The sequence below is a fragment of the Cyclopterus lumpus genome, chromosome 5, assembly GCF_009769545.1.
Source record: "Cyclopterus lumpus isolate fCycLum1 chromosome 5, fCycLum1.pri, whole genome shotgun sequence".
Taxonomy (NCBI): Eukaryota; Metazoa; Chordata; class Actinopteri; order Perciformes; family Cyclopteridae; genus Cyclopterus; species Cyclopterus lumpus.
The window spans coordinates 22091791-22119411 of record NC_046970.1 but is presented as its reverse complement, the minus strand read 5'-3'; the positions used below and the strand labels follow the sequence as shown (position 1 = coordinate 22119411).

The window sequence follows — 27621 nt, the reverse complement described above, 5'->3', positions numbered from 1 at the left end:
TGAAGCAGCAGCTGCCAGTTCTCCGGCGGTGATGCATTAGAGGTCCGTAGTTAAATACAGAGTTTGCGGCTCCGGACGCACGCGCTGAATAATGCATCGCCTTCTGAAGGAGGATGAACAATGCGTCGCGTCTTTAATGCGCATCCAAAACAAACTGCTGACTCTGAAAGTCCGATTCAACTCGCGGAGTTTCGTGTTCACGGGGACTTTTGTAAAAAAAAATTAGGTCTTTTATTGATGACTTTGTGCTGGCTTCACGCGACTAAATCCAGATTATAGATGGTTTGGCCCTTTAAATCGTTCCATCGTTGTGCCCGGATGTCGTGTTGTGATTAAGAAATTACATGTAGACTAATCCTGCAAGAACTTTTTCTCTGTTTTTTCTGTAAACCCGAAAATAAATGACTTTTATAAATCGTCGAACAGGAAATTAACTATTTTGATGTTTGATCAAACGTGACAAAAACTAAATATGTGCTTCAAGACTGTAAGCATATCTTGCCTCTCGCTTACACTGTAAACTGTAAATGTAAATATACATTTTTTAAATACAATAATAATACTATTTCAACTGCGTTGAGGCACACAACCACAATCAGTTATCAGAATTCATGTTTAATGTCAGAGTAATTGCTCCGTAACAAAAAAAAAGGGCTCTTTAGACTTTAGACATGCTTTACAGGATGTACAGGTAAACAAGGGACAACAACAAAATACAACTGAGAGACAAAATGCAAAACGAGACAAAACAATTATTAAAAAAAAAAAAAAAAGCAGCATTGGATATTGCCAGAGCATTTACTGCTTAACTTTGGTATAAAGTCATAAAAGGACGTTTGGAGGATAAAACAATGCTGATGCATATTATGTTTTGCTGAGTCGGCGGAAAATATTTAACAGTGAATCGATGTATGCCAACCCCGCCTCGACGGGTAGCTCAATTAGGATGACTTGTCACTGCAAGTTCTTAAATTAAATGTCTCAAAATTGCTCAAAAAAGGGAGTGATGAAATTGGCCAATAGTCAGAAAATATTACTGACACTGTCTGAACTCAATAATTAGCTCCGACACTCGGATATCTTCGCTTGGTCCAAAACAAAAAGAGCAGAATGTCGCAGTACCGATTATCATCATAATGGAAATGACAAAAACAAACAGTCGCTCTCGGCCTGTGTATTAGGTCCCCTCCCCCGAGCTAAAACTAAGGCCACAGTCCTGAAATGAATCCAACCTTCATGAAGGTTTGGTTAAAACCCGTTCGAGGAAGGGGTTCCCTCCCCTCACGGGCATCAATGGGTGCACACAACATCATTGAAGCACCCGTCAATTCAAAAGTAGACACGCTACATCCTCCAAAGTCCCGGTGAGCCGGATGAACCAGCAGCTGAGTGTTCATTTGAGTTTTATGAGTCAAACCCGACGTTGACTTTGAAGTGCAATAATCAAGAGGAATCTTTTTTTTTTCTTCTTTTTTTTTTTCCTCTGAAGGAAAACTCATCGAACTCGATTAAAAACCAAGGCCACGTTGTTCTACAAGAGAGGCATTTATAATGTTCAAATCTTCAAAGCAACTTACTTGTTTACCGTCTTTCAGTCAGGAGCTAAATAACCTCCTCTCGAGAGGAGGCGTTTGGTTACCTGAACAAAAAGGTAACGCATGCCGAGTCGAGAAGGGCTTAACGTGAATGAGCTTAAGACGACTGCAGCTGGCGTCTCAAAATCTCTCTGCAAACGGACTAGTCGGACACGGAATTTAATAGATTACCGGACTTATGTACACATACAATATATGTATAAAATAATACAATACACTCTCATTGTTTTCACAGTCCCAAGTGAAAACCTAGAATAAAATCAATATCTACAGAAGGATCAGGAACGTTTTGAGATAAAACGGCATGCACACTGCATAATAAAGTTTACCACCATTAAATCAAGTGCCTGTAAGATATGATAAGAGGGGGGGGGGCAATCAGTGCATACTGTGCACATATACAGACACACACGTGTTATATATATATATATATATATATATATATACACATATACACACACACACACTCTGTCTCTTTCACACACACACACACACAGAGGTTACTGACAATGCTTGTTAAATGTTAAAAAGGCCATCCAATAGACAACCCGTAGAAAAGCAAAACCATGATTGTCACATGTGCAAAAAAATGTTACGCTTTCTCCCTAAACTGCTCGTCATTCACAAAGACATGAAATGAAGGAATTAGCAATTGACGTAGGACAAAAACAAGGTCAGATAAAGATGATATAGGCTACATATTCATATATATATGTATATATATATATATGAATATATATTCATAATATACACCGCATTTTGGTGTCAATGTCTCTGGCGTTTGCAGAACAACACTGCGGACAGCATCGTTTGAGTTCGGTTGTGGGAATGTTTTCAATGTTCTTTCTCGTATTTACAACCACGAACTGCTGGTCGGGGAACTACAAGTGTCACCCGTTTAAACCGCCCTTCTCGGGAATCGGTGGTTTTGTCATTTCTCGTCATGTAAGCTGCTCCAACGGGTGTCCGTACCGGGAATGACGAGACAAAAACTGCCAGCAGCGGGGACGGTGGAGGAGGAGGAAGAAGGAAGAGGAGGAGGAGGAGGAGGAGGAGGGAGCTTGTAAAGACTCAACCGCATCTTGACGTTCTCTCGCGGCGGCAGCATCCGTCATGGCTCTTTAAAGCATACATTCATAGCTTTTCTCTAGAAAGAGAACAAAGAAGAGAGGAGGACGTGGGAGAAAAAAAAAGAAGAGAAGAGAAAAAAAAAGGGTCCTGTAGAGGTGGAGGTGTCGAGGAGGAGGTAAATCAAACCCCTGGCCCATTTCTCCGGTCCGACACAGCGGCCTCTCCGCGGTGGAGAACGCTTGCACGTCCTCTCGAGTGAAAAGGGGAATGTAAACATACGAGAGAGCATATCTTTGGCAGACTGGGAGGAGTCTCTTTGGAGGTAGTGGGTGAAGGGGCGGGGCGGCAAAGGGGAGTCAAGAGGCAGAAGGTGGGGTGTAGTGCAAGGACCTATGTGGGAGCAGGGTGCTCCTGAGGGTTAGTCCTATTAGAGGCACTTCTGTGGTCCTGTGTGCATTGGCTGGGAAAACAGTCCGCCTCGGCGTCACTCCGCTCCTCCTCCGCGGCGGTGGAAGTCAGAGGCGGCGTCCTGTGGACCGTCACCGGGTGCTGTGACGCGCCGGGTTGGGGTCTTGTGGACGGACCTTCTCCTTCTCCCCAGAAGGACCTGCTGAGGAAATCTGCAAATACAGCAAAACACAATAATTAACACGCCCACATATTATCTCCTACCAACTGATTCACGACCCCCCAAAAAAAGTTTTTTCTATCCCAGTTAAGTCGGCAAATATTACTATTATTATATTATTTGTGGGGCGACTATGGGTCAGTGGTTAGCATGCCCGTCTTTCAATCAAGGGGTTGGCAGTTCAATCCCCGCCCTAGTCGATGTGTCCTTGAGCAAGACACTTAACCCTGCATTGCTCCCCGTAGCTGTGTCTACGGTGTATAATGTAAAGTGTCTGAGTATCTTGAAAAGCACTATATAAATTAAATGGATTATTATTATTATTACCCGACTTCAGCTTCTGAAATGTAGGACGTTGCGACTTTTTACATCCAGGTAAGCTGAAAACTGTCAGAGAGTGTTGGTTTGACAAAACAATACATTTAAAGTTGTTCTGTTACACTCTTTTTTTTTTTTTTTTGTGTGGGACATTTAAAAAAAGTAAAAAGTGAATAAAAAAAAAAAGAAAGAAACTGGTCGATTAATTAGCAGTTAAAAGAATGGTTAATTTCAGCTCTATACCTTTTGATTATTAAAAAAACACATTTAAGTAGCTTGTTTTTGTCTTACTTTTCCACAGTTGTTTCTCATCTCGACACAGGCCGTAATGTTAGCTCGCAAGTTCTACGATCACCTGAACAACCTTCAGAACGAGCCTGCATGCATCTACACGCGTCATATCTGGAAGGTCAATAGCTCTCATAAATGTTGGGTGGGAAATCTCTCATCCGTAAGAGAACGGCTGACCTTCAGTGTTTATACTCTGTACAACAAAAAAAAGGAGCTTCTGCAAGATGTATAACAGCCACAAAATGGAGAAGAAAATGTGTACAGGTGGGTTTTATATATAAATATATATATAGATTTGTTCAGTCGCTGCAGGAGGGTGAACATTCAACATGTTATCCAAAAGCACCACAGCAGGTCTGACATGATAATTGGCACCACGACGAGGGAGGCCGTCGCCACCTTCCTCTAACGAGTAAAATGTCGCCTCACCGTTAGCGTAGTGCTCCGGGGGAGTGTGGCCGCTCAGCCGTGTGTGCTGCGAGGTGAGGAAGGAGGAGGAGGTGGAGGTGGAGGAGGAGGAGGAGGAGTCCAGGTTGCTAATGAGGTTCTCCAGCGCCCCGTCCTCGTGCCGGGCCGGCTCGCCGAAGCCCTCCTTCGGGCCCGGCAGAGTCTTGTCCAGCGGGTCGTCCTCGCCCAGATAGGCGTAGGGGCAGTACTCCCGCGAGCGAGAGTAGATGTTGGCGTTGTCGTAGCAGTCGGAGCAGATGACCAGCGGACCCGGACCGCCACCTGGCGAGAGAGAGAGAAAGATGTGCATACAAAACATCACTAAGACATGTTTTTGTCACAATGTAACTTTAATGTTACTGTTGTTTTATTTGCCTCCTCAAAAACAACCCACCGTGAGCTGATTTTTGTGTATAAAAAGGTGCCATATAAATAAGTTCATTATTGTTAGATGTGTTTTTTTTTGTGGGCACATTATGAAGAAGAAGAAAAAACATATGTAGCATGCATTTTCTCTAATTTCATTAGCTAAAATGTTATTATATAAAAATGAAATTATGTATATATATATAAATATATAATGGTGAGAGGCAGAGTTTCATATGAAAAGAGAACTGGACACTATGAAACAATGACTGTGTTATTGACACTAACCTGTGGGGAGTCCAGCCATTCCCTCACGGGGCTCTCCGGGGTGGAAGCTGCTCCGGCCGGTGAACAGAGAGCCGACCCTGCAGTGCAGCACGCCGTTCCCTTCAGTTTCCACCTCGTTTGCCGTGTCTCCATAACACACACCTGGGACACGAGTGGAAACAGTCAGTGTCTCATTTCAAAAAGGATCTGTGCATGTCAAAAAAAACCTTCGAATCCCAAAAAGAAGACCGGAGAAGCGGCTTTTCATTTGAAGACACTTTATTTAAAAACATGTTTGTTAAGAGTGATTTGTACGGGAGAGGCGGTGAGTGGATCTCTGTGATGGTGACTTGTTTGTTTTTCTTGTGATCACAAAGCAAACTCAAACCAAACCGGCGTATAATGGTGAGAGCAGAGATAACCTTCCTACGCGCAGCTCAAAGAGGATTACTAGAAGAAGTGTGTGTGCTTATGTTGTGCAAAACATGTATTAATATACCAAGATGGTGACATAATTATCTTTTCATCATAATAAAGCTTGTTATGGATCTTACAAAAATTATCAATTATTAATTCATCACGAGAAAACAAAAAGTAAACGTGCAAAAATAATAAAAAATAAATAAAATCTAAAAAAAAAAAGAAGAATACTCGCCATCTGTGCCCTTATGGACGTATCCATTGGAGAGGGGCGGCATGAGCTGCTGGTGGCTGCCGGCCTCAGAGTTGCTGTAGCCTTCCTGAGGCTCCGACAGAGTGCCCTGAGAGGAAAGGTAGCTGGGGATGTCTGCTGGCAAATTCATCTCATCTGGAACAGACAGAGACACGCTATTGAGATCACTTTCCCTATGCTACGGAGGCACATTTTCATGAGCATATTTTCTCTCAAACCTCTGTGTATACATAAAAGATGAGAATAAAAAATAAAAAAAGATTCGGACAACCCGCGCAGAGACTGACATAATAAATACCGAGTTAAATAACTGATCTAATGCGAATATTGAAGTATTGTTTATCGCTCTATCATATAGGTATTTCTTAAGCTAATTTCCATGACTTCATTTCTAATACATGTTTCCAAGACGTCTCCAGGCCTGAATATTGATATTTACAAATCCAAATGACATTTCCAGGCGTTTCATGGAAACCTACAAACCCCGCGTGAAACGGTCTCATCCTCACAACAAAGATCCGTCCCCGCAGACACATTTCACGCTTCGCAAACCGCCACCATTACTGGGCGGACTCCTTCAGATAAGGCACATTTATTTCACATCACAAGACGGTTATGGTTTCAAACTGCTCACCTGTGTTGCTGATACTGTAGTCCTCGCTTTTCCTGCGCATGTGATAGATGACGATGACCCAGACCAGCGAGGTGCCAACCACACAACACACCACCACGATCACCACGATGCCCACGGTGGTCCAGCCGTCCTGGTCGTATCCCGTGCCGATATCGCAGTTGGGCGATGGCGAGACGCTCAAGTAGATGTGGCCGCGTTCTGTTCCCAGAGTGTTAGACATGATGCAGGTGTACTTCCCGGCATCGGCGGGACCGGCGTCCACTATGATGAGGAGCTGGTTGGCCGCGGCGAAGAAGTGGCGCTCGGTGAGTAGCAGAGGCCCGTCGTCTTTGGTCCAGTTGAGGCGGGGGGCCGGGCTGCCTCCAGCGATGCACTGAAGCACGGCGGTTTCGCCGCGCGCCACTGTTCTGTCTTCCAGCGGCCGCATGAAGGATGGAGTTTCTGGAAGAGGAGATTTTTTTAATTTTTTTATTTAGTCAGGATTTGGATATTTGGAGACATGGTTAGTGCGAATGTTTAAGCCTTCATCGCAAACCGAGTTATTTATTATAAACAATCAAGTAAAAGTCTCAGAAGCATAGTTACTATTATCTCCGCCAGGAGGATCATCAGGTTGTCTGTGTGTGTGAATATCTGTGTCTGTCCACGGCAAATCGTGCACACTGATGCAGCAAACCTCGTAATGTTTTGTGTCACAATAAGGTTTGCACTTACTGTATATTGTCCGGAGATAAAATTGCAAAACAGCAAACAAAAAAAAGGTGTGTAATGGGTGACGGAGAACAAGCAGCAGCCAATTAACTCAGCCGATTTCACCCCGGTCGTAAAACATCTGTAAAATGCTCTGCAGACCACGTGGGGGGACTCACCCAGGACGGTGAGAGTAGCGTTTGCAGACAGGCTGCCAGCTGCATTTTGAGCCGTGCAGCTGTACACGCCCATGTCTTCCGTCTTCACGTTAGCGATGAAGAAGATGTCATCGTCTGGCATCACGTGCATCCTGCGCTCCCGGGCGGCCGGAAAGTCGGTGCCTCCGTCCTTCTGCCAAGCAATCTGGGGCGATGGATGGCCTTCAGCAGCGCACTCCAGCCTGGCCATGGTCCCAGTTCGGATCGTGAGATCCATGGGAGTTTTAAGAAAAGATGGCAGCTCTGAAAAAAAAACAAGACACTCATTAGTGGGAGAGATAAAAAATATAGATACAATGACGCGAGCCGCAACAGCACCTTACAGCTGCGGGGAAAAAAGTAGAAAATGAGCCCAACTGATAGATATGAATCAGATTCTTTGACGGACGTCCTCACCATTCACAGTGAGCTTGGCCCTGTTGGAGTAGTTGGAGCCGAAGTGATTGGAGACCACGCACTGGTAGCGCCCCTCATCAGTGAAGTTGGCGTTGAGGAGGTGCAGCACCGTGGTGTAGATCAGCTCTCCCTCCTGGTACTGGGCGTAGTTTTGCACCTCCGCGTCGTAAAGCACCTCCCCGTCCTTCCGCCACGCCGTGGCCATCGGCGAATCGCTGCTGCTGGACGCGACGCAGCTCAGGGTCACGTTATTGCCCCGCATCGCCACGTACGTCTCCGGGTGACTCGTGATCCGAGGCTTGGGGAAATCATCTGTGGCGGGGACAGAAAGTGTGAAGCGCTTGGAGGCATATCGCTTTGTTTTCCAAGTTAAAAAAAGGTCCACATTTCTCCAGCAGACCTCTTCGCTGAAAAGGAAGATATTAGTTGTTGTTCAACATAAAGTATTTAAATACAAAAAGAGCAACACGGTGGTGGGCCTGGGCTTCCATAACTGCATTTCCCCCAGTGTCCATAGAAATTGTGTCCAACTGGGTATTAAACCTGTTCCTGGCGTACATCAACACACATTCTCCAGAGCCTATATTGGATCGGACTGGCAGCAGTATAAAGAACACAAAGAGAGAGAGAGAGAGAGAGAGAGAATGGGACTGACCACAAACAAACGCTTCCGGGCTGACGGACAGGACAGTGTGGCCGAGGAGGCTGGCGGGATGAGCACAGACAGCGGACACAGACTGCTGGAACTGGCTGACAGTCAGCCAGGGCCCGAGCCACTGCATGTGACAGTCACACAGCAGGCTGCTCGTGTTCAGGATGCTGAGAACACAAAAGGGGTAATGGAGGGAAGCGTGAGATGAGTCATCGGGGAAATTTGTTGGAATCTGCCCGGAGAGATGAAAAGGACGAGATGAAAACCACTGAACGAATGAACATGAATTAGGGATTTACAGGATGAGTTTGTGAACATTTCAGAATGGGATTTAGCCTTTTCTAGAGACGTAAACATGAATTTACTTGGTTGAAATGATGGTTCAATTAACCTAAATACTATAAAGAGGGCAGTTATCCACAGTGACCACATATCGAGAGCTGCGTGCGTAACCCGAGTGACAGTAAAAGCATGCAAGAGTAACTGTGTAGTTGTTATTATACCCAATGTGTCAAGAAAACAGAGCTCTGGAACGACGCGTGACAAATTGTTGCTAAAAATATCCTCGTTCCTCTGTGTTGACAAAACTAAAAAGCCGTAACACACCGAGGGGGGAGGGGCGGATATTTCACATCAAAAGATATTCATGCCACACTTTTTCCAATAACAGGTTTGAATAGATTCAGATAGATGGCTTTTATTTTGAAAAGGCAAGAACTGAGTGATCAGGTATACGCTGCTTAGTTTAGGTTAAAAAAAAAAAAGGTTGATTGGTTATTGCCTTTATTCACGATGTGAAAGCTCAGGAAATTCCTGCGTTTCTTTATAGTCACATTCTACGTGAAAGTATTCGTGACAAAAAAACAACATATATTGACGTTTGAATTGCGCAAGGACCCCCCCCCCCTCCGACAACAGACGACAAGCAATGATACACAGCCATTTAAAACCGTTGCTAATGATCAGATTGAGTAGGCAGAAGGGGGTCATTTAATGACAGCAGGACCACGATCATACACCAGAGACAAGAAAAAAAAAAAAAATTATGCCAAGCAAGTTGCAGGTGTGAAAATAAACTGGTAAATTATCCCAATAAAGACAGTAAAATGGCTTAATTGTTAACCCCGCCTCCACAAGCATATTTTATTACCCCTAAGCCTGAAATGAATCTTAATTACAAGGGTGTAACCATTATGTGCATGTAGCCACGGGATCAGTCAAAGACACTTTATCCACTCGACAAAGCAAAGAGTGTTTTACGTTCTACTAAAATCAGCAGACTAATAACAGGATACGACTGCTGCCATAATACCGTTTAACAGCTGCTGGGGCCTTTCTCAACAAGGCCACATTAACATTCCCACTGTCGACTGACAGACAGGCGTCCCAGTGAAGCGGGTGATGAACAGCTCAATCAAAACTCTCGGCTTCACCAACAAACACGCGATGTGGTTAGACAACAATCTGACGACTCGGCAGCAACACACGTCTTTAATCGTCTTCACCAAAATGGGGTGAAAAGTGGAAGTTAAAGTGCCCTCGTTATTTATTTTTTTACTAAAAGCCGCAGTCAGCCAACAACCTGCCACAATTCATCTTCTTCATACGACTATGTAACGGCAATTCAAATGCTCATCATTATAATTCCTTTTTAATGAAAGCCACAATGTTATTACACGAGTCAAAGAAACAATAACAACACGGGGGGGGGGGGGGGGGGGGGGAGCCGGCTTCCAGTGTGCGATTCCTTTAGTGCGTACTCACAACACTTTGAGCTTCATATGGGACAACGCCTCGGGGTGGATCGACATGATGCCGTTCTTGCTGAGGTCCCTGAAGGGTGGACAGAAATATGGATTAGACACACCTATGATATCATTTGATTTAAAATGGCATCCCATATCAACAACAACAACAGGACAGTGATAACAATAAAATAGAAATAGAGACCGCTAGTCTAGACAAGTGAGCAGTGGCTTTACTCACAGGTGCTCCAGCTCCTCCAGGCCGTCGAACGCTTTCTTAGTGATTGATTTGATTTTGTTCCGCTGTATGATTCTGTAAAAAAAATATATATTTAATTTCAATTAAAAAAATAAAATAAAAAAAATACTAGATTAGTTCATAAATGAGTTTTTGTGTAAAAGTATTTCTCACTGCCACAGAATTAAAAAATGCACCTGCTATATTTGTCTAAATACAAGATATTTTACAAAAACGTATGGCATATAAAATCAAAATCCGTCAATATTCCCATCTATGCATCTTTGTGTACAATCTGAATGTCCTCACAGTGTGTTCAGCTTCTTCATTCCATCAAACAAACCAATGGAGTCTTCAATGGCCCAGGAGATTTCATTATTGCGGATATCTCTGGAAAAAACAAAGAATGACATGTAAAGATATTAAAACGCATAAGAAACATCACATCTTCTATGTTCCACGTTACTTCCCCCGTGGCCGTCGAGGCCAGTGACTCTAACATAAGAGGCTAACGATCTGAGACGCCATACTTCCGTTACAGTTCGCTGCCCCTGATTGGCTCCGCTTAGCACCGGGACAGTTCACGGGTCCACAGGAAACACAGGGCTCTTTTGTTTCTCTTTCCTCACGCTCGGCCACCTCCGAAAGAACCTCGTCTCCCATGAAAGCACCGAGGATGGTCCAACTCCCAAATATAACCCTGTTGTCGTTGCAGCTCGGTGGCTTAATAACGACTTCACAACTTCCTGTCCGAACAACACTTCTCTTCCCCTCGCAGGTAAATGTGTGATGAAGGAGACACACCTGCTCAATTAGGCTGATGTTGTGTTTCAAAGCTGTTGTGGTGGTGTTAACATGGCTCAGAATAGACATGTCAGTTTAGCTTTGGATAGCAGACAACTGAAGATATACAAATAAATATATGAAAATAATGAGGTGCTTTCCGTCAGAGCACTATATCCGTCCAGTTTTGATGTATTGAGAGGGGGGGGGGGGGGGGGGGCATTTCCATCTTGTTACGGGTGCTCCTATCGGATGGGGCATCAATTCTGAATCTAAAAGGTTTACAATACTAATTTCTCTGCTCTTTAATTCGATCGGCACAGCAGGCTTCCATATTGGGAATTGGAAAAGGTGACGCAGCGGATTTATAACCCTCTCGAACCACGGCATGCATTTTCTCTGCCCCGATATGGGGTGTATTAAAAAAAGGTAGGAGGACGTTATTGTAAAAGTTCACTCCCATTAACGTAATAAACGGAGTGGTGCACAACATCGAATGAAAGAACATCCCGATTTCTCCCCGTGACAAAGCCAGAGCTGCTGCGTTATTGGTCGATATGCTCCGTAAACGCTGAAACGTTGAGCTTCATATACGGCGATATTATTTCAGGCCTGTCTGATGAGACATTAACATTTTTTAAAAAGAACAACCTAAATCCCAGACCAGAAGAACTCTTGCTCTACCCACACTAACAAAAAGATTGTATCAGACTCTATCTCTCAGCCTCCTGGCTCAGAGTGCAGAGCGGTTTACTCTGTCCCACGCACACTATTACAACAACAACAACAACAACAACCACAACCTTTTATACAGTACATGGCTCACATGGACTCAGCACTGAGGGTGCATTGCCTCTCACATATTCAATTTAGATTTGTTTGCACTGGGTAATAAAAGCGCCCACCTCCTGTGACTGAGCAGAACTTTCTATAGAAGTATATTTTTCCGGTTTCAACTAATTTGTTATCAAAATGATGCCCACGGTGAGGACAGAGGACACAAAACCAAGAGGAGTGGATTCTGTGGAAATAACACACCAATCTAAGACTAAACATAAGACTAATGACAAACAGGATCGGACCGCAACAAAGACTATATTAGAGGATGCAGACACTTTCTATTGTTATTTCTACTACTGGGGAATGTATTAAACTACACATGAAGAGTGAAACAAGCCCAGACCTACTGTAGTTAGCAGCCTTCATAGGAATGCACAGAGCCAAGAACATGTCAGGGGGGTTACATTTCGTATACTGCGCAATATTACACCGGTTATATCCTATAGGTCACACATATTTCAGATGGATTATTCAGAGTAGCACTTACAGGGTGCGCAGACTTGCCAGGCCACTGAACACACCCTCTCCCAAGTGGCTGATGGAGTTTTCTCCGAGGTTCAGGCTCTCCAGGAGACCCAATCCCACGAAAGCCGTCTCCTCCAGTCTAGTCAGATGATTGAAGGACAAGTCTCTGCGCAAAACAGAAATATGAGAATGAATATTTCAAGCAAATTCTGTATGCAACACCATTCTTGTGCTGCAGATTCAAGAATAATACTCCAAACAAAAAAGGTAGGCATTTGCACAAAAAAAAAATAATAATTGTAAAACGGGGAACAAAAAGGATGCAGTACATTCACGAGAGGCAAGATACAACACTGAATCAGCTCCAGACACCAAGTTACACTGCAGCAAGATAACAGTTAAGTCTTCTGAGCACACTGAATGCATTTCTGAGCCCAAGGAGAGAAAGTGGGGATTCTAGCTATGAAGCAAAACACACTCACAGTTCCTCCAGCTTTTGGCAGAACTCCCAGGCGTCTGGACGGATGATGCCGACAGCATTCTGGCTGACCCGCAGGACGCGCAGCATGCGCAGGCCATACAGCCAGCCTTTGTTGACCTCCGTTAGGTTGTTGTGCTCCAGCTCGCTGAGACGCAGATGGAATAAACAAAATGGCATAAGCAAAATCAACTGCAGTTGCATAAATTGTTTTGACAGCTGCATAAAAACACTAAATACGTTGTGAGGTTTCCTCCTTCCCAACAAACATTTGTGCATTTACAGTAATCGTTCGACAATTTATGAGCCGACTGTTTAACGTCACTTTAAAGAAGACTGTACAACGCCGTACTTACAGTTCTTCAATGTTGTTAAGACCAAAAAAGGCTCCATCCATGAGCTTAGTGATGCCGTTCCTCTGCATCTTCAGAGACCTCAGCGATTCCATCCCTTTGAATGTCAGACTGTCCACGATCTTGATCTTGTTACGCTTCATTTCACTGCAATGAGAGTAAAGACCGGCTTTCTTCAACAGAGTGCATTTACACCCAAAGAAACTAGAGCCAATGGATTTACACCAAATTCATCCAGCTTTAATCCAAAGATGTGTCTGCCAAATATCAACTGTTAAATTCTGGACAAATTATTTTAGTTTGGCACCAAAACACATCGTGCGACACTTACAGGAACTGAAGCTGCGGAAGTTTGAAGACTTTGGATGGCAGCGCAGCTAATCTGTTCCTGTTCAGCTTCAGCACCAGCAGGGAGCTGGAGATGTTTTCAAAGCAGCCCGGCTCGAGGAAGCTGATCTTGTTATTACTCAAATTCCTTTGAGATAAAAGAGGAGAAACATTAGAGCCAAAAATCAAGGAGAAGACGGTTTGCTCTGTAGTTAAATCTGCGGTATGTGAACATCCACATACAATCAGATACGTACTCACCACAGTTAAACTTATCCAAACAAGGTGTCTTTTGTGCTCAGCCATAACTGCTGTCATCTTACTGTTGCATTATGTACACCACCCGTTTTCCCTTTTTTTAGAGTTAGTTACTCTAAAGTAGTAAACTGGTGTACTGGTATGACAAGTGTCCAACAACATTAGATTAGATCTTGGATGATTTCTATTATTAAAATACTATACATGTGCAGTGATATGTAGCCTTGATGTATGTACTCATACACTTTTCTAGATTTGTATTGTCAGGCAATTCTTAAAGTTAATTTATTCCTCGAGGGAAAAAAATGTGACATGAAGAGGATTACTTACAGATATTTCAGCTGCATGGAGGGGAAAGATCCGACTCTGAGCTCGGAGATCGAGTTGGATGTCAGGTCCAGTGTCTCCAAGGAAACGTACGGCTGCAGCTGATGCATCAAAAGTTCTGAGATCCGATTGTGCACTCTGAATCATATAAAGAAAATACGACAGGTATTAGTTTTAACCTTTTTTTTTGTCTCGATACCCATACCTGGGCTTTTAGGTATTGGCTGATACGGAGGACCGATGCGATGTCAGTGTCATTAATAAGCTGTATACCTCACTGTTAAAAAGACTGGTCCCAGTCGGTTCTGAGTGTACGGTGAAATCAGGCCCGATTTGAACGTCGCTTTCCTACTTTGTTAAACTAAATATCCATATACAGTTAGTCTTAAGACACATAATAGCAGTAGAACTTGTTGGCGGAGCAAGTGTGAAATTCCTCCAAACAGTTGACATGTTGTTGTCTCTCAGCTATGTGGTCCACTGGCGTGGTGCTGAAGCAGACGTAGAACGCACATGTGTAACCAGACGTAAACATAGAAAAGAATAGAGCGGCTCCATTGCCACCAACACCAGCCATCAGTACTGGATCAGTGCATTCTTTCGGAGTCTATGGAATACTCACATCATATCAACATGAGGAAAGACTCATATCTGTTGCGGAGTTAAAAAAAAGACAATACCTAATGGTACTGTACCAATGTTTTGGTTCCAGTCTATTTGTATACAAAACATAATAAAAGGCATCAAAAGATTGAAGCCTTCCAATTCTTCCCAAAGGGTCTAAACAACAACAAAATAGATGTCTGTGCTTATCTTGGCAAATTAAAGTGTACCCGTCTTTTTTTCTTTGAGAGAAGCACGTAAAAGAAAAAAAGGACGAGGCATGTATTTATATAAAGAAACTCAAGGCTGTTTTAGGGATTAGTGTGAGAAGAGACCGAAGAGGAAAGAAAACCTGACGGGGATTTTATACTTACAGTGAAAGCGAGGTGATATTTGAGGACACATCTCCAAGAAAGGGGACAACGGTCAGTTCGTTGTGATTCATGGTGCTGAAATGAAATTCAATGTAACATTAGTATCACATTAAAAAGACTGGAGCTGGGAAAAAATCTGCGGCAGAATAATTGAAAAGGCGCACATTAAATAAAGATAAAGAATAAAGAAGATTAAAATCCTTTTCAGCATCGGGCAGATCCTAGATTGTGAAACACATTCCCAGACGTTGAAGACTTTCCAAGCAATTTACTCACCATCATTTGAGATTTAGATTACATTGTCTGATTATTAACGGCGTCGAGCTGTAACTTCAAACTTCTATTCAACAGCCCGGCAACAAATGCTACCAGTGTGATGGTCATAATAAATCGATAAGGTTATAAAACTTGTTGCCCTTGAACTGTATTACATAAAGAGATATGTTGTATTATAATATTTTTAAAAAGTAGACTAAATATCAGAAAGAATGATATAGAAATCAACAGCACCACAGACTACGACCCAATAAATAAAAGTAAACACCTCCATGGGAAATTGCATTGGTTTTAACTAACGTTAGGTGTACCTAATAAACTGGCAACTGAAGGACAATTCTGATGATGTATAGTTTAGTCAGTTTATTAAAAGATTAACTAATGTGCACGTAATAAACATTATTTGTAAATGTCCCACTGACGTCAAACTAAGAAACATAACTGTTAAAGTAATTAACATAATATATGGATTAAGATAACTTGCTATGTTATGATGCTCTTGCGCAACAAATCAGTGCTGCGGAGTCAGTAAATCACACACGTTTGCGTCTCACTGTTTGTGCACTTACACTTGGGTTATCTCGTCCGGTGGGTCCACGGGAGCCGTCGACAGCCTTTTCCTGTTGCAGTCCAGGACCCGCACTTCATCTTGTCCCTTCGAGCACGAGCACGGAGCAGGACAAGACCCCAGAGCCCGGGCACTCAAACTCAGCAGCACGATAACAAGGGCCGGAGGAACGGGCCAACCCTCCGCCATTTTAAACGTCTTCCCACAACTAGAGGCTGCGTAACGTTAGCTAACGTGGCTAACTCGCTAAACTGGCACGTTAAAACTGCTAACAAAAAAAACAAAAAAACACCGTCAAATACGTTCCTGTAGTTCGGTTTCAGTCACACGAAGACATACGTCAGGTTTTTTAGTGCCACGACTCCAGCCGGACCCGTACAAGACATGTTTTTTCCAACTTGCGCGAGGCATCCCAGCAGAAACGTCTCCCCCCCCCCTCCTCTTTCTTCCCAGTGAATTCCTTCCGCTCCAATCTGGACAGCGGACTCCGTCCCGGAAAGACGTTAACTATGCGCGCGCGACATCGGTCAAACTGATTATACCGAGTCCGGTAAAAACGGTGACTTCGCTTAACGCGCGCTGTTTGGTACAAGTTCAACAATATTTTGTATCCGTCTTTCTGTCCCACAAGCACAACAAAGCGCATTGAGTTGGTGGCATTGGATATCCTAAATCCCGCCCCCTTTTTCAACCAGCATGCTTACAGTTATTCGATTGGTCCGTACACAAACCTGTCAAACACTTGCAGCAATTTGATTGGATTTCTGTCCGATATGTTTTCGTGGTGGCCTTTTAGCTTTCAGAACTGCCCGGAAGTGCATTAGTATTTCATAAATCCTTGTGGTTATTGGTGGTCATTGCCGCTTTATGCCTTTTGAGAGTTGAACATTTCAGATAGTATTCAGTGTGAAAAGTTAATTTCATATTATGGAACAAAAAACACTGTGACAATGTATTTGTTGAAATGTATATGAGTTTCCATAACAAACGCACACTGCCCTTTTGAAATGAAGAAACAATGGTATTGGGTTATTATTATAATTATTATTATTATTATTATTATTATTATTAGAACAAGAAGTTGTGGGAATAATTTCTACTTTATTCATACAATGTGAGAAATGTTTTCACTTGGGATAACTTCTTATTTTTTTCAGCACAACAATTTAAATACGTTCAGGCAAATAAAGGACAGAAAATGAAGAAAAAGCAGAGTGAAATTAAGTTATAAAAAAAGACGTTTTGAGGGGTGAAGAAATAGTAAAAGTGTGTGGCGGTGGTGATAGAGAACATGCCCTCTGCATTTTATTTGTCTTTTCTTTTCTTATGTTGTTTGGGGCGTTTTTGGGCTTCACCCATCGGATAGGTGCAGCCTCCAGAATTCCTCATTCAGTCTGAAGCAAACCACAACCAACCATGTTTGAAGAAGTTTCCTGAATCAATTTACCTGGTAAACTTCAGGAAATTATCAAAGATGTGGTCTTATCTCCGTGTTCTTGGCCAGGTCTGTCTATCTGTGGATGGATTTTGTTACAGCAATAGCGTCAAAACCCTGCAAAATGCATTCATAAAAGGTGTGTAGTCAAGATCAAAATGAAGCTTGTTGTTGAAGCTAGAAGAAAGGAGGTAGGAAGTAGGGAAGGGACCATTGGCCTCAGTTTTACGTCCCTAGGCCAGTGTGATATCCTGGGCCCTTATGTACTTAAACGTGTGTTAACTTCCATGTGTTGTGCCTGTGTGCATCTCAAGGGGTGTATCCTCTATTTACATTTTGAAATACATATACAGTATATTGTTAAACTACTGTAACAGACTGTCTTGTGTGTTTTGGTATTAGAGATGATATGTCCCTTCGGGGTTGCCGTAGAGAGGAAAAAGTAACTGGACATTAGGGGAACAAATCTCCCGACTCCGTTTGTTATAAGTATGTTATAAGTGAACCACACGAACCCAGAACGCTCGGATACACTAAATTATGCCTCACACGTGCCTGCGTAATTACAACAAATAGTGGTATTAAAATACGACAAATAAATGGTTACTTAGGCTGTCGTTACGTGTTAGTAAATGCTCTGTGAATCTTCGCCCTGAGTAATTAAATATAAAAAGACCTGGGGCCATTCCAACGGAGTGAATAAACAAAGAGACAGGCTTCACAAGTTGAAAGGAGGAGAGGCAGGCGACAGGGGTGGGCGGGGCAGGGTTTGGCTGTGGACCAATCAGCGAACAGAGAGGCTTAAACCTCCCGCAGTCTACCTGCAGCCTTTAATTATCTCTTTGTGCTCACACAAAGAGTGCAAGTCAAGACCGGTCCGCGTCCAGCGCTCCTTCGTCAGTGTCAGTATCTCTCTCCGGTCGGAAAGTGTCTCTCGGCAGTCATGAATCACCCGAGGACTCTCCGAGTCGATTACGACCAAACTGCGAGCGTCACGTGCGTGGTGGGCTCGGATCTTAACGTGAACCTGAACAGGTAGGGCTCTTGTTTCACGCAGGGGGAAAGAAGAAAAGAAGCTGCACCTGGGACTGTTTGTGCTGCAAATTGTTCAAAGGTTTATTTATTTTTTCAGTTTTTTTTTGTAGATGTCATATTCATTGTATGATGAACACGTTCACGGTCTCCACTGGAAATGTTGTCTTTTATTATAATGTCTCAGCGTGGTTACTGCAACTGACACAGCTGTGTATATCATTCCTTATTTAAATGTAGTATTGTAATGATGTGAAGAGGCCACCGGGCAACCAGTTGGCCTCCTGAGCTATTTCTAAATATGTATTACATCGATGTAAGCTACTTTTAGAAAAGAAAAAAATAATCTCCAATGTCATAAAACATTTGGCCAACACCTATTTAAAAAACCAATGCAGTCTAATACGACTGTCCTGCAATACACCGTGAAGACGAACCATGAAGATTATGCAGTACAGTGTTTACTTAGACTGTATTCGAGAGGTGTTGATTTAGCTTAATAATAATTCTGGCAGTTCCAGTTCTGTAAAAAATACTACGCCCCAACAAGGATGGACTGAGTATGAGAAGCACCACTAAAAACCACAAACTGCATGCCCCAAAAGGCTCATAAAGTTGAATCGACACCTCTCCAAAACAGTTTGAACAAAAGCTGAATATTAAAACTTCATGAAGGTAGAATTTTCTGCACGATTGTTGAGTCGACATGACCGGTTATTCCTAATAAACTGGCCACTGTGTGTGTGTGTGTGTGTGTATTCCATTGTTAACCCACGTCCAGGGAGCATTTAGTTTTGTACAGTGGGGACAGTCAACAGTCCCCTATTGTTGCTTTCAGTAGAGGCTTTTGCTGTTCCCACAGAAGTGGAGGCAATACGTTCTGCCAAATGCCAGATCCAGGCTTGATTACAGAGTGGGCCGAGTGGGAGACTGCCACACCCATTCCAGAGGCCCTGTCGTGTAAAGTGGCCCTGTTTTTTCAGTCGTAAAGAAAGGGTTCATCTGAAAACTACAGTCATGTTTGACATTTCATAGCAGGGTGAAGATCGGTGTAATAATACAATACATGATGGCCCCATTCTATTTAGTCTATCGCAGATATTCCAGTGAGCCTGGAGGCACATTACTAGGACCCTGGCCTCTACCTAAATTGAACAGGGCCATCATTATTGTTAATAATAACCCCACCAGCAATGATACGGTCCAATTGGCTGCTGTGGAAAGGGTCTTTCCTCAATATTGAGCTGTTGGTGGCAGTAATTATTCCACCTGTACTCGAGGAGGTCCTGTCCCAACGTGATAGGAATGTTAGTGGCCGGGAGATAATCCACTAAAGCACGTTGACATTTCAAGCTAGTCCAAACAAAGTTTTTAGTACACAATTTGTGCAACTGGTGGAAATAACCTTTCTTGCTGAGCATGCGTTGGTGGGATAATAACACAAAGAGGGAATGTTATACCCACAATAAAGATCCCTTGGTTTGACAAACTCACACTGCAAGAAGCAAAACAATTTTTAAACTTTGGAATCACATTAGGAAGATACATATTCACAGACCGATATGAGCATGTGAGTATAGCTTATTTAGACATTGAGCAGTGTTTTTTCCAACTGTGTTTCTGGGGACCTACTTTTTAAAATGATCAAACCATTGCAACACAGTCCGCGATTTGGCCTCATCTATAAATGGCGAGAAGAGCTAATTTATTCGTAAATGATCTACCGTGACCATCTTTACAGCCATTTCCGCATACCATTATATAATCTTGAATATATAAACCAGCCATTTCGAAGAGCTATATATATGTTTGATAAATCACCACTGACACTTGCATTTGTCATCATTATAGTTTGTTAATTTAATAAAACAGTATATGTGTATAAATCACTTTGCTGTCTTTGAAGCAATACAGAATAACGACTACTTCTTCTCTACCGGGTACAAAGTCTGAGCTTGTGTTTTTTCCCCCCACATGCTTCAATTCTCTCTCACTCACACACACACACACACACACACACACACACACACACACACACACACACACTGCCAGTGTAACACAGTGTGTCTGTTTTGTGTAACCATACGTTCTTTTTGTTCTCAGGAGCGCCCCTCCCACCTCCAGGTTCTTCTCTGTGAAGTGCACCCCCAGTGTTCAGTACGGCATAAGCCCCTCCCCTCTGCTGGTGTCCCACCTCTCTCCCATCCCTCTCGAGGAAAGATCCGTCCTGCTCATCCGCATGAGCCAAGCCAGTAAACATGAAAACGATAGCAAGGTAAAGTAGGACAGAAGTGCAGTAAACGCATGACAGAAATGCTGATTTCCATAACGGGCTCAGCTTATTAACGAGCAAATGTTTGAACATGATTCAAGTTGACGGAATTCAAAATATTTCAGATATTGAGCATTAGTTTAATTCAGAGCCAGAAACTAAACCACAAAAACAATAATATGCGACTTCTAAACTGAATGTGTCTAAAATCGTTTTTTATTTTTTATGATTGAGAGTCGACTTCAGCTAGAAATATCACCAACCTCGATGCATTTGCACTTTTTTTCTTCTTCTTCTTTTGATTAATGATTCATCACGTTTCAAAGGAGCAGCTCGTCGTTTCTCATTCGAGCACCTTTCAGATTTCACAATCGTCAAATGTCATTTCGCACGACTAAATGAAATGTGCGTTTGTCTCACAAGCTGTCTGTCCGGTACTACGGGGCCAGTCGGGAGGTCTTGGGGAGAGCAGTCCTGCACCTGACAGCTGTTGGTGAGTTAAAGCAGAATAAAACAACAATATATATATATATATTAAAAAAAAAAAGATTCATCATAACCGGTCATTTGACCTTGTAACTCTGAATTGTTCTTCTGCCAGCTTAACATCAGCAGTGCATTAGTGCGTTGTCATAAAAAACAGTCTATATTTGGAGTTGATCGAAATACACAGACATTGTGAAATATAAATGTGTATAAACAGTCTCGCAGTACAACAATAGCCGCACTGTGCTATGAACCGCTCTCTGTGATAAACAGTACTGTGTCTGTCACGCAGAGATCTCTCTGGACGTGGATGCAGACAGAGACGGCGTTGTGGAGAAAAACAACGTCAATAAGGTGAGCTCCAAAGTCTGACAACTGAGACTTTCTTCTCTGTTCCCCTTCTGAGAAACAATAAAGCTTAACAAAGTGACTAGGATTGCAATGCTGGAGTAAACTCACCGCGGCATTTTAATCATTTAAAAGTGCCGACTGTGTACATCAGATCCTTCCGCGATTGTGTTGTTTAAACAAGCGTTTGTGTTTCTATATTCTTTCGTATTTCACAAGCTTCATATGTGCGAGTAACATCAACGAAGTTAAAGTTGAGTCTGGTTTGTTGAAATACTTGTTAGGCATCCTGGACATGGGGTCCCAATGGGCACGGAGCCATCCTATTGGTCAACTGCGACACAGAGAGGCGGTACAGGAAGAAACTAGACAGCGAGAGTGACCACGTCTCCGAGCGTTCAGGTAAAAGAGTGCGGGGCCTCATTCTCCTTCTGAGCTTCCCTCTGGCACATTCACATGTTCAAAGGCCTCTCTCTCTCTCTCTCTCTCTCTCTCTCTCTCTCTCGTGTTTGCTTTTGCAAAGTCAGCAGATTGAAATGTTGATAGGGTAAATAAGTGTGATAGAAGTACAACACCTCGAGTACCCCAGTACAGCTGAAATCTGATAGCAAAACCAGGTGTTATTTAGTGTGTGTGTGTGTGTGTGTGTGTGTTGTGTGTGTGTGTGTGAGTAATGATGAGTGTTTAGTATTTACCCTGAGAGCGAAAAAAGCGTGAGAAAAAAAAAGAAAAGAGTCACATTTTCTGTCAAGTATCTGCGGCATGTCCCCAGGACTGAATGACTCTTTTGTGCACGAACAGACCTGAAGGACATGTCTGTCATGGTGCTGCGGACCAAAGGCCCCGCCAAGCTGCCGGAGGGCTACAAGCTCACCATGCACATCTCTCAGGGGGACGCGGAGAGCGTCAGAGTCTTCAAGACCCGAAGCTTCGAGATGACGGCCAACATGCAGAGTGAGTAAAGATGCCGGGGGGCGAGAACAGGTGACGCAACGCGTGCTGGTTAGCTGAGGCATCTCTTTTCATCTTTTTTTTTTTTTACTCGCGTTATTTTTTAATTTCTCGTTCTGTTTCTCTAATGAATCGAGTAATTGCCACCTCGATTGTGTTGTTCTTACTTTAGCCGAAGAAGTCTTCTACAAGTACTTTGAAAGGGCGTTTCCGCTGGTGCTGAGCAGCGAGGTCCTGTCCCAGGAAGTGCCGTACCTCGGCGGAACCGGAGAGATGAACTTTTACGCGGAGGGCCTCAGGTTTCCTGACAAAGACTTCAATGGGCTCATCCGCATCCACCTCAGTCTGTTGGAGCCCATCTCGACCGTAAGACCAGCGACACAACAACTCTCACTTCATCTCCTGCCACGAGTTCCTTATGCTGCCTGTTCATCTTTTGTACTCGTTGCTGACGTTCTAATGAACACAGTTTTCCGAGGGAAATCTTTTAAATGTTGTCAACCACATGTCACACTCTTCCTTTTGTTGAAAGCTCCTCACAAAGCTAGTAGATGGACCTCGAGATACGATTTATTTTGGTCAAACCACTATTTCCAAGGTCAAGAATCAACTTTCACGCCCAACAACAACAACAACAACAACACAGCTGCATATTTTTGTAGTGTATTTGTTTACTATAACCCCCCCCAAAGGTTAGATCATGTTTTACTCATCACATTACAAACGGCACTCTCCAGCCTCTCAATGTTTTGACAGGGTCTCCCTGAGACGCCTATTTTCACCGACACGGTCGTGTTCAGGGTGGCCCCGTGGATCATGACACCCAACACCCTGCAGCCTTCAGAGGTGTTTGTCTGCAGGTAAGAGGAGACGGGTGAATAATAAAGACCGTGGTGACAATAGACGAGCCAACAGTATGTTTGCGTTACACATTCCCCTCCTCGTTTTGACGCCCAATAAATTCGGATAATGACGTTGGTTGTTGTAGATATTTGAAGATACAGAAAAAAAGCCCGCATGAGCATTTTGAAATGTAAATTCCCAAAACTATTGCTGAATGAAAACGTGTTCTTCTGTCGTCACCTCGCCAGCACGCCTGATAACTTCCACTTCCTGAGGAGCATGAAGCAACTCGTTGCGAGCAGCGGGTACAAGCTTAAGATTTGCCACGCGTATTTGAACCGAGGAGATCGTTGGATGCAGGTAAGAAAACCAAATGTGCCACACAAACAACGACGACAACAAAAACATGACAAACACGGGACACCATTTGGAAAAGTTGGAAACGCTGCAATCAACGGACATTGCAGCGGCAATGTCCGTTGATTTCACATCAAACGCATCGCGAGAGGTCAAATGACAAAAAATATGATGAGAAATATAACTTGTATTCTTTTTTGTTGTTGTTGTCAGGATGAGCTGGAGTTTGGTTACATTGACTCACCTCATCATCGGTTTCCTGTTGTTCTGGATTCCCCTCGAGATGGAGAACTCATGGATTTCCCATATAGTGAGCTACTGGTGAGACTCAACTTTCTCTTTTAATTGTTTGGCATGATTTCTCCACACGGTGTTTATTTGTATTGTTCATCCCGCTGATGGGGAAGAGCCTTTAAGGCATCATTATTATTATTAATGTTAACCACCTCCGTGCCCTCAGGGACCGGACTTTGGCTACGTGACGAGGTTTGCCGAGAAGAAAGACGTGAGCAGCCTGGACTCATTCGGTAACCTGGAGGTCAGTCCTCCCGTCACCGTGAATGGAAAACACTTCCCTCTGGGCCGGATCATCATCGGAGTGGCCTTCCCCACGTGAGTCTGTTGACGGCGATGAGCTCCTCTGACGTCGTTGTGGTGGCAGCGCAGGAAACGAGAACGCGTTGGCCCGAAGACGGGCGAACATTTACTCGTCTCTCTCTCTCTCTCTCTCTCTCTCTCTCTCTCTCTCTCTTTTCAAGGGCAACCAAAGGACGGAACATGACCAAAGTAGTTCAGGACTTCTTGTGGGCTCAGAAGGTCCAGGAGCCCATCGCCTTGTTCTCCGACTGGCTCTACGTGGGCCACGTGGACGAATTCATGACTTTTGTTCCCGCGCCTGACAGAAAGGTAAACATATCCCCCCGCGCCCCCCCACACCCTGTAGAAACAGAAGCGGCGGAACTGAAATGATCAAATAGTTTGAGGGCAGGAAGCTGACACGCGATGCTGTCGTGGCATCGCGTGTCAGCTCTCCGGACAAATGAGACAGACAGTGTTATCTTTGTTCTCTCGTGCAGGGCTTCCGGCTGCTGCTGGCCAGCCCCGACGCCGGCCTCAAACTATTCAGAGGCTTACACAACGATGGGCACGGACAAGCCAAACTGTTTGAGGGTAGGCCCAGTCACTTTTATCCGTAGACAGTCGGCATTACATCGGAGCAATGAACACAACTCGTCATCTCATTCTCAACACTCTTGTCAAAGGTCTGAAAGATGAAGAGCAAATAACAGTGGATGAGATACTTAAGGATGAAGGCCTCCGAGCTGAAAATAACTACGTGCAGGTGAGTGGGACATTGTCCAACTGCGAGAATCCAAACAGAAGATCTGGCTACCTGCGGAGGAGGAGGAAATTCTTTAAAAGTGCATTCTTTCTATTGGCCATGAGGGGGCGATTCCTCTGGTTGCAAAAATAAGTCCTATTGTATAGACGTCAATGAGACAATGACTCTATTACTACTTTATTACCTCTGTAAACATGAGTTTATGATTTCAGTTGATGGTTTCAAGTCTTCTTTAATACTGCATGATGTTCATTTAGTAATTATGGTCCCATTTAGAATACAATAGCCAGTAAAGCAGGTTTTGCTTTAGGGTGTGGCCACCTTGTTATTTACAGGTTGCTACCACATCATTAAAATGTATTGTTGTCCTTGGCTCCACCCTCTTTTGTCTCGTTGCAAAAAAACAATGGAATAAATGACAAACTTTGAGGCTTCAAGATGTGGCTGGTATCTGCACGTCATGGCCAAAAAAAGTTGGACAGCCAGATCTAACACTCAGGTCTTATTGTTGAATATGAACATTTATGGACCTTTCTGCAGCTGAACATACTAATAAGCAGTAGCGTCCACGTACTTTTGGTCAGTTTACCTTTTTGTCTGCAGAAAAAGAAGCCTAGAACAATGATTCACTAGAGCAGAAGTACACGACATACTTACATTTGACTGTTTGTGTGGTTTTTATTGTTTGTTTTGTGTAAAGACCTTTTGTAACACAATATTTTAGACCAAATACGCCAATAGCGATATTGCAACCGTCGGTGCTTTAACGCAATATATACCCCAATGAGATTTTTGATAAATAATCATCATACCATTCTGCTCAGGAAATTACAATACTTTACTGTATGGAGTCCTTTTAAAACCAGAACAACACCTGTGCCATATTCCGATATCTCGTCTCATGTCAGGGTATCGATATCACACCGATTTGATGTGTTCTCTCCCAGAGCTGCATCGACTGGAACAGAGATGTGCTGAAGCGAGAGCTGGGCCTGGACGAGGAGGACATCATCGACCTGCCGATCCTCTTCAAGTTGGTGGTGGACAATAATGCGGAGTTCAGAGCGTTGGCGTACTACCCTGACATGGTGTGTCCGCGGCACGTCGCTTCACTGAGATCATCTCGTTTTCCGATGGGAGAGGATCACGAGGTTAACTTCCTGTCACATCTGTTTTTTTGTTTTATTTTTTACAGGTGAACATGATCGTCTTGGGGAAAAACCTGGGCATCCCGAAGCCCTTCGGGCCCAAGGTGAACGGGCGCTGCGCCCTGGAGGCCGAGATGTGCTCCCTGCTGGAGAGCCTGGGCCTCAGCTGCACGTTCATCAACGACTTCGCCTCCTACCACAAACTGCTCGGAGAGGTGCACTGCGGCTCCAACGTCCGCAGGGAACCGTTCGACTTCAAGTGGTGGAACCTGGAGATGTGATCGGAAAAAACTGAAAAGTGGTCGTGGATGGCTTTCAAAAAATATGAAAATAGTCGAAAGAAAACAGCACCGTGACTTAGCTTTAGGAGGGAGGAGATATTTCTTCGGGGGTTTCGAGTTATGTGCCTTATGTTAATTTCCTTTCCATTCCTTTTTGCTAACCACTTCAATCAATGTAGGAAGGACGAGCCCAGGCGCTTGATCCGTTATGCAGCTTAATCTTTATTAAACTTTTTTTTTTGTTGGCTTTATTTTACGAAGAAAAAAAAAAGGATGTTAAAGCAATATGTACACGTTTTGAACAAGGGCTTAAGCAGCAAGACTGTCGACACGAACAGAAATACAATCATTTTTGAAAATGGAGCACGCGGAAGATTCACTCCCCGTCTCGACAACCGTTGTCGCACAAGCGCAAGCACAGTTAAGATGAACGGTACCACACAGTGATGGTGCTACAGTAATACAGAGCCACAAGAGGGAGCACTTCAACTACTCAAGCAATTCCAAAAAGGAAAAAACATCTTTTTCTCAAATCAATTTGAAAGGCTGCAATACACACATGTGGAATTATAACCCCCTCCCCAAAAAAGAGTGTATCTTTTTTATTTTTTATTTGTCTGTAGATGCAAAATTGCTATTAACAGCTCGATGAAAACAGCATGCAGACCGTTTTGCATTCGGTCCAGTGTCTTAAACCCTTTTCTGTACTTTCACACACTGTGAATGTCGTCTTTTTAATTCAGTGAAGACAATAAATCTCAAGTGCGCTTCAGTCTTATTAATGAAACAATAAAAATATCCGTCGTTTTTTTCCTTCATCACAAACTGAAGATTCTGTTTTGTTTTTCTTCTTCTGTGGAACACAGTGTCACCATTCATATCGGCAGACGCGTATAAATAAATACACGTCTGCCTAGTTTTACATTCAAGCCAGCTGGCGACGCGGTGCCTTTTTTTAAACCCTCCTTCAAAGCAGCTCACAATCATTTAAAAAATAAATAAATAAAAAGGCAACTTCAAGACACGGAGTCACAGTGTAATTCATATTCAGCAACAAATCAGGTCAGCTTATTTTTTGTTTTTCTAAATCACTTTTGAAAACGTAGTGCTTCGTTCACGTACATATGTCACACTTTACAAATAAAAGTAGTAAACTGTGGCATTTGGCTCTCTCATCAGCGATGGCTGTTTTTCTTTCTTTTTTTAAATTTTTTTTTTTAAATAAACACAAATCACGGGGACAAC

At 43.3% G+C, this 27621-nt stretch overlaps 2 protein-coding genes across 2 annotated transcripts; one reads left to right on the top strand and one right to left on the bottom strand.

Moving 5' to 3' along the window:
- Positions 1-599: 599 nt before the first annotated feature.
- lrig2 (leucine-rich repeats and immunoglobulin-like domains 2) lies at positions 600-16549 on the bottom strand. Its single transcript, XM_034532474.1, has 18 exons — positions 15883-16549; positions 15038-15112; positions 14064-14198; positions 13480-13623; positions 13152-13295; positions 12800-12943; positions 12340-12483; positions 10539-10619; positions 10233-10304; positions 10011-10079; positions 8250-8413; positions 7595-7906; positions 7160-7441; positions 6291-6731; positions 5639-5791; positions 5005-5145; positions 4333-4632; positions 600-3286 (listed from the first exon to the last, which is right to left on the bottom strand). The coding sequence occupies exons 1-18, from the start codon at positions 16068-16070 to the stop codon at positions 3057-3059; spliced, it is 3219 nt and encodes a 1072-aa protein (XP_034388365.1). The 5' UTR covers positions 16071-16549; the 3' UTR covers positions 600-3056.
- A 1549-nt stretch (positions 16550-18098) lies between these two features.
- padi2 (peptidyl arginine deiminase, type II) lies at positions 18099-26953 on the top strand. Its single transcript, XM_034533845.1, has 16 exons — positions 18099-18351; positions 20452-20623; positions 21044-21113; positions 21399-21460; positions 21739-21856; positions 22256-22408; positions 22578-22771; positions 23162-23265; positions 23497-23608; positions 23819-23926; positions 24066-24217; positions 24364-24511; positions 24682-24775; positions 24868-24947; positions 25895-26035; positions 26143-26953. Exons 1-16 carry the CDS (start codon positions 18260-18262, stop codon positions 26374-26376), a joined length of 2034 nt encoding a protein of 677 aa, XP_034389736.1. The 5' UTR covers positions 18099-18259; the 3' UTR covers positions 26377-26953.
- The last annotated feature ends 668 nt before the right edge of the window (positions 26954-27621 follow it).

What these genes read in the sequence shown, in the direction of transcription:
- padi2 (XM_034533845.1), top strand. Translation starts at nt 18,260, where the DNA reads ATGAATCACCCGAGGACTCTCCGAGTCGATTACGACCAAACTGCGAGC. An exon ending in GATGACGGCCAACATGCAGA is followed by an intron (nt 22,409 to 22,577) that starts GTGAGTAAAGAT and finishes TTCTTACTTTAG; the next exon opens with CCGAAGAAGTCTTCTACAAG. An exon ending in ACAAGCCAAACTGTTTGAGG is followed by an intron (nt 24,776 to 24,867) that starts GTAGGCCCAGTC and finishes CTCTTGTCAAAG; the next exon opens with GTCTGAAAGATGAAGAGCAA.
- lrig2 (XM_034532474.1), bottom strand. Translation starts at nt 16,070, where the DNA reads ATGGCGGAGGGTTGGCCCGTTCCTCCGGCCCTTGTTATCGTGCTGCTG. An exon ending in CTTAACAACATTGAAGAACT is followed by an intron (nt 12,944 to 13,151) that starts GTAAGTACGGCG and finishes TCTGCGTCTCAG; the next exon opens with CGAGCTGGAGCACAACAACC. An exon ending in AATGGCTGGACTCCCCACAG is followed by an intron (nt 4,633 to 5,004) that starts GTTAGTGTCAAT and finishes CTCTCTCGCCAG; the next exon opens with GTGGCGGTCCGGGTCCGCTG.